At 53.9% G+C, this 11207-nt stretch overlaps 1 protein-coding gene across 14 annotated transcripts in view; it reads right to left on the bottom strand.

Moving 5' to 3' along the window:
* Positions 1-1182: 1182 nt before the first annotated feature.
* DOCK6 (dedicator of cytokinesis 6) overlaps positions 1183-11207 on the bottom strand; it is a 76516-nt gene continuing 66491 nt past the window's right edge. For 11 of the 14 annotated variants that reach the window (XM_029052570.2, XM_029052573.2, XM_029052571.2 and 8 more), the window contains 7 exons: positions 7672-7797; positions 5155-5244; positions 4427-4663; positions 3044-3187; positions 2710-2816; positions 1845-2012; positions 1183-1593 (listed from right to left, as the gene is read on the bottom strand). In XM_029052570.2, the coding sequence (XP_028908403.1) occupies positions 1551-1593; positions 1845-2012; positions 2710-2816; positions 3044-3187; positions 4427-4663; positions 5155-5244; positions 7672-7797 (915 nt within the window). In that variant the 3' untranslated portion in view covers positions 1183-1550. The other 3 variants (XR_005659558.1, XM_029052583.2, XM_029052581.2) reach the window with 3 other exon arrangements.

Here is an 11207-nt window from a genome sequence, read left to right as displayed (position 1 = left end):
AGATTTCCAGAGACAGAGAGGACACCTGAGGCTATCATCCCGAGGCCAGATTTCCAGAGACAGAGAGGACACCTGAGGCAATCTTCGGACTCCTCCAGCTATCAATCAATGGCTCCAATTCTCCCTTTCCTGCGGTCGTGCATTCTTGGTTCTGGGTGTCTCGGGTGGGTGGGGGAGTCGGATAGGGTTAGGCATTAGGCTCTTCACCCTCAGCCTAGATTTCTGTCAAGGTTCTTCCCCTCTTGCTCATAAACCCTTGAAGTTCTTTTGGGGTCAGACATCTCCCTTTGGCTGCAACTCACCTGGGGTGGGGCCCTTCGCCGCTTTTTATCACCCACCCGCCAGCTGTGGCCCCAGGGGAGAGGGCGGCCACCGGGAACTAAATGTCATGAATCAACGAAAACATTCACATACACAGCATAACGGGGGGGGGGGGGGGGGGGGGGAGGGGGGGGAGTGCTGGCCCTCAGTGGGGGTGTGGGGGCACGGGACAGGGAGACGGTCAAAACAGAGGGGAGAGAGGGGTAGGACAGCTCACATGATTCAGACTTTCCAGGCCACATCCTAAATTCCCTGAGCTAGGCCCATCTTCCCCCTTTCCCCAGCACCACAGCTTTCGACTCGAGCCTCGACCCCAAAATCTATAGAGCTGTCAGAGGGGCGTCAGTCGAACGTAGTCCCGATCTCAGTCCATTCATCTTCTGAACCCTCGAAATGGTAAAGAAGAGACCCCTTGGGCAGGCAGCCAGGGAGACACTCCCAACTTCTTAGTCACCCCATGTTCCTGCAGCAGCTGACCTCTCCCCCCCACAACCCCCCTGACCAGCTTTCCCCAACAGACGGAAGGGAACAGCTAGTTTCGAGAGAAAAATTGCTGTGCCCACACTTCAGCTCCACAGAAGGCAGGATACCAAGCAGCTGCCCTGCTGTCCATTACCCAAAGGTCCTACAAAGGAGAACCAACTGCTTTCCATCTCCCAGGCTCTCAGACCCCAATTCCCTCTCTATCCTGCCTTGAGCTGGTACCCAAAAAGGCCCCCATCTGATGCAACTCAGGAGCTGGGATGGGCAGTGAAGGGCAGGGGTGAGGCACCCACAGGTGAAGATGATACCAAACGGCCCCTTCCCTGCTCTGGACCACTTTCCCTCTTGGCCCCTCAGAGACAACAATTAACCACATGCTGGCCACTTAAAAAGAAACTTTTTTTATTTAAATAAAAAAGCAAAAAATGAAAACACTGATACAGTCAGCGGCTAGGACAGATGTGCACATATAGCTGCTCACACCAGAAGGCTTCCCTTGGCCCTTGCCCCCCCGCCACATTTCCTGAGGCTCGGATTCCTGCCATTGGGACTGGAACGGTCCTTGCCCAGTCCAGTGCTTCCAACAGACCAGAAGGCACTGAAGGAATTGGGCAACAGAATCATTCCCTGGCCAGGGGTGGGGAGTGGAATGTTTCAGGCTGGATCAGGGCCCCCATCCCAAGTCTGGTTCCCCCACACAAAGGCTGCTTTGGTTCAGCATTTAGAAGTTCCTGCTTCCTTCCCCGTTAGGCATCGATTTTGCGAAGACTCGATCTGTTCAGGGAGTTCCTGGTATGGAAGGAGATGGGTGGGGAAGGGAGGAAGTTGGGAGAACAAACAAAAAAAATCAATACTGAAGTGGTTCTTTGAGAATTGTCATTCTCCTGCCCCCTCCCCAAACCACTCTCCTCAGAAAACTGTCACCCGCTTTGCCCGGGAGACTGGAGCCCTAGAAGCCTAAGGACAGGAAATGCTCTCCCCCTTGGCCTAATTTCCAGGGTTCTGTCCGGAATCAGTGGTGTCTTCAGACCTGCCATTACCTGTGGCTGGTGTGGGGAATCAGCGGGGCATAGAGCTGGGGGATTCTCTGGTTGAGGAGGGGATGCAGTGCTTCCTTCAGCCGGCTGTAGTTGCGCTCCAGCTCCCTCTGGTACTCTTTCTGATCCGGCCCAATGAGGGCCTTATTCTTCCGCAGGGCGTCTTCACACCTGGGGGTGAAGGGTGGAGGGTGGAGTGGGCAGAGAGGAAATGGGGTTGGGAGGGGGGGCGTAGGGGAGGTGGAGGAAGCATGGTGGAAAAAAAAGAGGGTAAAGAAGGCCTATAGGGCAGAGGAGTTACCACTGGGGGCTGAAGAAAGTGAAGAAAGGGCTGAGACTACCAGAGTAGGGACCTGTGGTTTAAAGGGACAAAAGGGTAAGTGGGGCGGTAAGAGGAAAATCTGAGGCCGGAAAGAAAGATCCAGCATGGCCTTGTGGAAAGAGAATGGGTCTGGGAGTCAGAGGACCTGAGTGCTAATCCCAGCTCTGCCAATTGCTTTGACCTTGGGTGAGTCACTTAACTTCTCTGTGCCTCAGTTCCCTCAACTGTAAAATGGGGATTAAACCTGTTCTCCCTTCTATTCAGACTGTAAGGCCCAAGTGGGACAAGGACTTCGTCCAACCTGATTGACCTGTAGCTAGAACAGTGCCTGACACATAGTAAGTGCTTGATACAATAATAATAATAATAATAATAATAACTGGGTTCCCACTATGTCCCCTCTGATGCCAAAAGAGGTGACCGGGGTAGGGGACAAGGCAGGACAGGAAAGTGGTTATGCTTTTCTGTGACTTAGGGTGGGAGAGAAAAGAAGAGAAAGGGGAAGGTGGGTCAGGAATAGAGGATTGTCTACCCTATGGCTGCTACCTCTTTGTGAAGTCCTTGAAGCACAGACGCAGCTTGTTGTGGTGCCGGAAGAGCTTGGGGTCATCGGGGATCTCAGCTAGGAACACCTGAGCCACCTCCAGGGGACCCTGTGGGGACAGCGCTGGACACTGAGGGCTGGGGGCGAGGCAAATGCCAATAGCTGGGGAGGACCAGATGGGTGGGCAGCAGCCACAAGCACAGGGTGAGGAGAGGAGGGGAAGGAGAAGAGGGACAACTGGGCACAATCCAAGAGCCACAGGCTGGGTGGGCCCACCTTTGCTGACCTGGCCCCTCAGCCCTCGCTCCTCCCTTGGCAATCCTTAAAACCCCTGACCTGGTTGACCGTGGTGCCCACAGAACCCTGCAGCACCATCTGCAGCATCTTGGCATCGGGCGGGTCCTGGTGAGTGGCGAACGCCAGCTCCCGTGTCTTCTTCTGCATGTCCTCAATGGCCACCTCAATGGGGATCAAGATGATCTGTCCGGAAACAGGGGGTTGAGGGACTGAGTTCTGGAGCCTCCTCTCACCCCATTTCAGCCCCACTTTCATGGTCCCATCTCCTCTTGAAGCAGAGACCCTTAGGGGAAAATAATAATAGTTGTGGTATTTGTTAAGCGCCAGGCACTGTACTGAGCGCTGGGGTGGACACACGTAAATCGGGTAGGACACAGTCCCTGTCCCGCATGGGGCTCACAGTCTTAATCCCCATTTTGCAGAGGAGGTAATTGAGGCTCAGAGAAGTGACTTGCCCCAGGTCACACAGCGGATGAGTGGCAGAGCCGGGATTAGAACCCATGACCTTCTGACTCCCAGGCCCATACTCTATCCACCTTGCTATGTTGCTCCTCTAAAAAGGTGCAGTCTCCTGGGTTTGGGGGCCCAGGCACCCCAGTAACTGCAGGTAGGCATGCCCCATAACCCAATGGGGGAGGAGCCCTGTTGGTCTGGGAGAGGGGTTTTCAAACAGAAGTTCCAATCCATCAGTGCTATTTATTGAGTGCTTACTGTGTACAGAGCACTATGCTAAGCACTAGGGGAAGTCCAATACAATAGAGTTGGTAGACACTATCTACCCACCAGCCCCAGACCAACATCTCTCTGCTGGCTCCGGGCAAGTCTCCAGCCAACCCTGAACCCCAACCCCGCCACCTGGGGGGTGGGCGTGGTTGGCTGAGGTATCTGTGACCGGGCTCGGTCTGCCCGAATGTTGCTGCTCTCTTCCCGCTGCCCTGCAGGACGACATCTGACTGGCCCTACCCGAGGGATGAGTTTGCCTGTGAGGCCTAGTTTTGCAACAAAGCCCAGTCAGAATTTCTTCTAGGGTGGACCAGGTCAACCTGACCCAGGAGGAGCTGGGAACACTGTGGGGAAAGGAACAAGGGGAAATTCTACGCAGCCGGTGCAAATAAAAAACATTTTCACATCCATTGCCTGGAGTCCACAGCCGGAGTTTGGACTTTGTGAACCATGTGTACCTATCTATAAATTCTATTTTTCTAAGTATGCCCCCCTCCTCCTCTAGACCATAAGCTCGTTGTGGGCAGGGAAAGGGTCCTACCAACTCTTTTATTGTCCTCTCCCAAGCACTTAGTACAGTGCTCTGCACACGTTAAACTCTCAGTAAATACCACTGATTGATTGAACCCCACCAATCACACTAACCTGGCCCCTAGGCCCATGCCCACCATTCTTCCCACCACGCGGACCCTTCCAAACCTCTTCCTTGTGGCTGACATTGATGCGTGTCTTGATGTAGGGGAAGGCATGGGAGGTGGTGAGGATGGTCTTGCGCTTGTACTGCTCGTGCAGGTCTCCGTGGGCGCGGCCGTCCAGCGTGAAGGGCGTGCAGAATAGGAAAGTACGCAGGTTGTAGTTCTTGTCAAAGTACGTCACACGGTCCTTGAGCTCATAGGTGTCAAAGTACGGCTCCACATAGGTGATCTGGATGTAGGCCTGGAGGTAGAGGTAGAAGCGAGTGGGGTAGGGGAGAGAACCAGCTCCAGGCTGAGGTGGGGGCGGGGGGGTGGTCGCAGCCTTCACCCATCTGGCTCAGGTCGTCCTGGTACATTCCTTCCCTCACCCCACTAAGGGCTGGACTCGACGCAGGAGTGTCGACACGCATGTGCAGTCTATTTCCTTGTGTGTGGTGGTTGCCGAGGGCTCTTGGTGGTCTCTGTGGGACTATGGAATGACAAATATACTACACATGTGCGGCAGTGCCCTCTGGAACTGCAGCTCAGACCTCCTTTCTGGCCCAGCTGGATCCAGGCCCGACTCAAATGTTGGGGGTCCAGGATTCAATTTGAGAAAAATCCAGCCTGGGCAGGGCTCGGACAAAGGATAGCAGCTGGGACTTTGCTTGGCCACAGCCCCTGGGGAAGGCTGGGTAGGAAGCATGGCAGTGGGGAGCGGAGGGTACCTCCTCGGGTGCCCCCTTTATTTACCTTGTGAGGCTCCAGCTTGGCCTTGTCCACCGGGTTCGAGTCCTTGATGATCTCCACCAGCTCATCCCCAAAGCGCTCGGCGTAAAACTCCTGCGGCATTTAGGAGGAGAGTGAGAGGGGATAGGTAGAAGTCAGCAGTAGGGTGAACCAAGGGGACCACTCTTGGAGAAAAGGGGAGGCCCTCACAGGGGGCAAGACACTGTGCCTACAGGACTTGGGGAAGAGGCAGAGTGGGTAGAGGCAGCAGCGTGAGCGGTCAGGTGGCCTCGTGGTACAGGCTGCCACTCAGGAAGATGGACACAAGCTATCTGCCACAAGTTAAGACTATAAACTCCTTGTGGGCAGGGCACATATCTACCAACTCTAATAATAATAATAATGTTGGTATTTGTTAAGCGCTTACTATGTGCAGAGCACTGTTCTAAGCACTGGGGGAGAGACAGGGTAATCAGGTTGTGCCACATGAGGCTCACAGTTAATCCCCATTTTACAGATGAGGTAACTGAGGCACAGAGAAGTTAAGTGACTTGCCCACAGTCACACAGCTGACAAGTGGCAGAGCCAAGAGTCGAACCCATGACCTCTGACTCCGAAGCCCAGGCTCTTTCCACTGAGCCACGCTGCTTCTGTTACACTGTACTTCCCCAAGTGCTTAGTACGGCTCAAAGTGGGTGCTCCATAAATACAACTGATTGTTTGATGGATCTGCTCCCCCGACCACCCACAAGGTGTGTTCAGCAGGCCTTGAATAGACTTCTACATTGTAGAAGGCCCCTCTCTCATTGGGAAGGTTTGTTATGGGTCAGCTCTTCAGTAGGAGGTAACCAGAAGGAACCTTCGTCTTGGAATTGCGGGTGAGGCAGACTGTGACAAAGCCTTCTTGGCCTCCGTTCCCCTGGCAAAGGGTCTGCTTGTTTGCATCATTAGACTCACACTATAATCCACGTCAACAGAACTGACCGTTACTGCGCAAGCTAGGGTAGGCTCCGGGGCTTGGCTAGTTGGCGATACCAACCTAAGGGCAGGCCTCCTCTCCCTCCCTCCCGACCCCTGACCAACTGCACTGCAGTTCAAATCCCTTCCCTTACCCTGCCCCGGGCGGGGGGGGCAGCACAAGCCTGAGGTGGGGATCTGGGGAGGGGGATCTCTGGGTCAGCTCTGGCCCAGCTTGCCACCCCTCCCTGTCCCAAATCCTGGGTCAGGCTGGTTAAGGAGCCCGGCTCCGGCCAGCCCGGCCGCAGCCCACAAACCCCCTTCCCTCCCCCGCCTCCACCGGCCCCTCTGAGTCACTGCGGTTCTCAGCTCTGGACTCTGCGATGCTGCCATGTGCAGAGCAGCCTGGAATCCACCACTAAATTGAGAGCAAATGTCCCCGGCTTCATTCCCGCCCACCCTTCCCCACCCCCCATGAGCTGGCAAGGGGAGGGGCCTGCCTGGCCCCCTCCCCCCCATCAGCCTCGTGCCCAATGCGTTCCAGGGCGCCAGCAAATGCCAGGGGCCTGACCCCACCCAGCCGACACAAGAGGTGCCCTGCTATCCTCTGGGCCAAGGTGGGTGGTGGGAGAAAGGCAGTCACAGAGAGGGTGGAGCTCTGAAGAGACAAGAATCCAAGGGCCAGGGCAGTGTGGGGGCTGAGTGGGGATTGCTGGGATGAGGGGGCGGGAGCTACTCTGACGCTTTTGCCATCTGGCCAGTGGCTTGGACTTCCCAGTCACAGGGCACTCTGGATCCTGTCCCCATCACTTTATTAAGCAGGTGGCAGGGCTAATGAGGCTGGGCCTGTGGGCTGGAGGAAGAGGGAGGGGAGAAAAAGGAAGGGTAGGGGGGTCCGTCGGCAAATTCGATCGTATTTATTGAGCACTTACTGTGTGCAGAGCACTGTACTAAGCGCTTGGTAGAGTACAACAATAAACAGACACATTCCCTGCCCATTTAAAGCTGTCAGGAAACCAGGCAGGCTGTGGGCCTGAGGCAGAAGGGCAACAGGGAGAAGGGATGAGATAATAATAATAATAATAATAATAGCGGTATTTGTCAAGCATTTACTATGTGCCAGGCACTGTACCAAGTGTTGGGGTGGATACAAGCAAATCGGGTTGGACACAGTCCCTGTCCCACGTGGGGCTCAGTCAATTTCCATTTTACAGTGAGGTGACTGAGGCACAGAGAAGTAAAGTGACTTGACTGAGATTACCCAGCAGACAAGTGGCGGAGCCAGGATTAGAACCCATTAATGTCTGTCTCCCTGACTCGAGAGGGTAGGGAATGCCTGTTTATTGTTGCACTGTACTCTCCCAAGCACTTAGTACTGTGCTCAGTATAAAGTGCTCAATAAATACGACTTATTGAATGAACCCAGGTTCTTCTGACTCCCAGATCCGTGCTCTATCCACCTGGCCACGCTGATGTGTGCTGATCCCATCCACTCTCCTGATGCCAGGCAGATAGGGGGGCGGGGGGCCCTATATCTCTAGGTTGCCCTCCCTCACCCATCTCCTGCCCCATGCACCCCCTCACCTCTAAGCGGTGGGAAATCTCTGCCAGCTTGGTGATTGACGGTTCCTTGTAAACGAACTCCTGCTCATCCAGATCCCCAAACTTACAACCGTAGAATCCCACACGGAAGTATGTCCCAAACATCCGCTGAGCGCCTAGGGCCGGCCAGGAGCAGAGAGAGACAAGGTGAGAGAAATGTGTGTGTGTATTTGTCTGGGGGTGGGGAGTCAGGGTGCTGCAAGGCCCTTTGGGATGGAGGTCGGGAAGCCAAAGCCTGTCTTGGGCTCCCCTTTATTCATCCCCCATCCCAGCCCCGCAGCACTTATGTACATATCTAATTTATTTATATTAATATCTGTCTCCCCCTCTAGACTGTAAGCTCATTGTGTGCAGGGTATGTGTCTGCTTATTGTTGTACTGTACTCTCCCCAGCGCTTACTACAGTTCTCTGCACACAGTACAAGCTCACGAAATACGATCGATTTTAAACGACTGACTGCTCCCTGCTTTTCAAGTTTCCTTCCCAATACCAGATGCTGAGAATAGGGAGTGGAAATGCCCTCCAGATCCAATGGGAGGGAGTGGACTGAATGATCATGGACCTGATTTAGTAGATGTCACCTGACACCGCCCCTCCCCAAACCTAAGAGCCAGTTGAAAAAATGCAAAGGAAACCATTTGCATTTCAAGGGCCTAAGATGCAATGCCTAACTACTCCTTAGGGGGATTTGCTCCTAATGCTTGTCATAGTAATAATAAATGTGGTCTTTTGTTAAATGCTTAATATGTGGCAAAAACCACTAAGCACCGGGGCAGCTAAGCCCCAGTTTCTATCCCATCGATCAATCAATCCGTTGTACTTACTGAGCGCTTACTGTGTGCAGAGCACTGTACTAAACACTTGGGAGAATACAATCCCTGTCCATAATGACCTTACAGTCTAGAGGGGGAGATGGCCATTAATATAAATAAATTACAGATGTGTACATAAGTGCCGTGGGGCTGGGAGGGGGGTTGACAGTCTAAGGCAGTGGGTGAAGAGGAATTTCCTCCCCAATTTACACATCAGGAAACAGAGGCACAGAGAAGTGAAGGTCACACAGAAGGCAAGTAGCAGAGCTGGGATTAGAACCCAGGTCTGAGTCTCAGGCCCATGTAGTTCGACTAGGCCATGCTGCTCTTCACTTTAGTCTTAATGATTAATGCTTTTTTTAGGTTGAGGTTGGGCATTTGGTATTTTTCCTTGTGGGTGGCCCCTGAGAGGTCTGCAAGCCCACGGAGGGTGCTGGTGACTCCCTCCCCGTTCCGCCAGCCAGCCAGCCTGGTTCTCTGATGGCCATCCCGAGACCACCTTTAGGGTGATTGGAGAGGCAGAATGGGGTGGGGTAGAAAAGCTATCAATCAGGTAGATCAGCAGGGCTCTGCTGTCCTCAGGATTCTGTCTGCATTCCCCACTAAAGTGTGCTTGGCACCCACTGCTAAATTTGCTCCAGGCAGATGTGGCCCACAAATGGAACTTTCCCGAGGAAAATTCTCTTCAAAAAACAAGCCTGTCCCAAGCAGATGCGGCTACTGGGTCTGGGAAACACACACGCATACACACACACATAGGCACAAGCACATCTTCTGGGTTGGGATTACAATCCATTAGGATTTATTAGTTGGCACAATTAAGAGCCCCTCAATCTTCCTCCCCTGACCTTGCATGGAGGGGCAGGTTAAAGCATCCCTCCCCCTCCCCTCACTCCACCCTCTCCTCTCCCAGATGTTGCTTCTGCCTAGCCCCCCCTCCCCACATTGCTCTACACGCACGCACACACACACATACACACTCTCTCCCTCTCTCTCCCTTTGCTAAACACACTGAGTTTTTAATCTGGCCTTTTCAGCTCACGTGCAGCTGCTAAATATATCTGGTGCCCAGGCAGAGCCCCCCGCCCCCCAACTTCCCCTCCTCTCTCCCGCCCCATTGAATTCCCATTCCTAGCCTCCAGGAACTTGGGGGAGGGTGTGTATGTGTGTATGTGTGTGTGCACACGCGCCTCTCTCTCTTTTTCCATAAACACATTCCAGGGTGGAGGGAGTGGGGCCGCTCAGATCCAGGGAACACCACTCCCTCCCCATTCTCCACCAGAATCGATCAGATACTGCGGGATGCCCTCTGTCTTCTCCACCCTGGGGTCTCAGAGGATCGTCACCTTGATCCATCTGACCCACCTGGTCTGAACTGCCCAGCCCAACCCTAACCTGACTCCAATGCATTATTTAATCCCTCCCACCCAAGCAGAGATCTGGCTACTCACCAGAGGGTCAAGGTCACATGGGAAAGATGATGTCTCCGAGCCAGCCGGACAGGAAGGAGACAGACAGGAGAGAAAACACAGGTGTCAGCACAGGAGGGGTGTGCGTATGTGGAGGGGAACATGGGGGGCAGCTAGCAGCCTAATGTTGGGGGCAGGGGTGCACCTGGAGCTGATACTGACCAATGGGGAGGAAGCAGGCATCTCCTGGGGTGTTGGCATATACTGCTGGCCGTTGGGATTTTGCTGTTGGCATGCTCAGCCTTAGAAAAGCTGTTTTGATCAGTGGTTGCTGGGCAGGGCCCTGAAGGGGCAGTAAGAGCAGTCTGGACACTCCCCTTGCCTTGTCTCCCCACCCCAGACAGCAAAGGTCCCAGGAGACAGAAGGTGAGTTTAGAAGGGCCCAAAGGACCCTCTAGAACTGGGACACTAGGACACTTTCTCCCTTCCCAACTCTGATACTTGGCACTTTTCCAGCAGCTCTATTCTAGGGATGCTGAAGACGGACGCTCCCCAAATTCCAGGGACCCCAGTGATGATGGTGGTGATAACGATGCTATTTGGTATTCAACTCTCCCTCACCACAGTCCCAGGCGGAAAGACTGACTCACACTGAGTAAATGGGGGACGGAGGGGGCTTCTGAGCCCCACCCCCTAGTCGAGCCCCAGGCTTTCTCCCCTCCCTGACACACTCTAGCTCATGCCCGTCTTTGGCCTTAAGCTTCCCACAGCTCCAAGTCACCTAAAAATAGCCCCATCCTAGGCCTGCCTGCAAGGAGGGGAGATCCAACAAGAGGGGAAAGGGCTAGGGGACTGGGTTTTGTTTGCCAGAGGCAGAGAAAAAGACAAAGAAACCCAGAGAATGACTAGGGAGAAGCAAGAGGGTATGAGAAGAGCAATAGTATTTCGAAGAAATACTCAGGGTCAAGGTGGGAGGGGAGTAGGGAGCAAGGTGGAAGGTACAGTGCTAAGCGCTTAGTACAGTGCTTTGCACATAAGCGCTCAATAAATATGATTGAATGAATGAAGGTGCCCTTCAGGGGTGTGGGGGAGCCTTGCTCTCCATATGTGAATTTTGAGACTGAACCTCTCTTTTCAGCTCCTAGCAGGGTTGAGGACTGGGCGGGGAGCACTGTGGGTGGTGAAGGGAGGCTGTCCAGGCTGAGGCAGGACAAAGAGCCTGTGGGCCTGCAAGATGGCAAGAGGAAATATCTGAGCACTTTGTTAAACCACATGCAAAGGAGGATGAGTTACTTT

The sequence above is a fragment of the Ornithorhynchus anatinus genome, chromosome X2 (genome assembly GCF_004115215.2).
Source record: "Ornithorhynchus anatinus isolate Pmale09 chromosome X2, mOrnAna1.pri.v4, whole genome shotgun sequence".
Classification (NCBI taxonomy): Eukaryota; Metazoa; Chordata; class Mammalia; order Monotremata; family Ornithorhynchidae; genus Ornithorhynchus; species Ornithorhynchus anatinus.
This window is presented reverse-complemented; position numbering and strand designations above follow the sequence as displayed.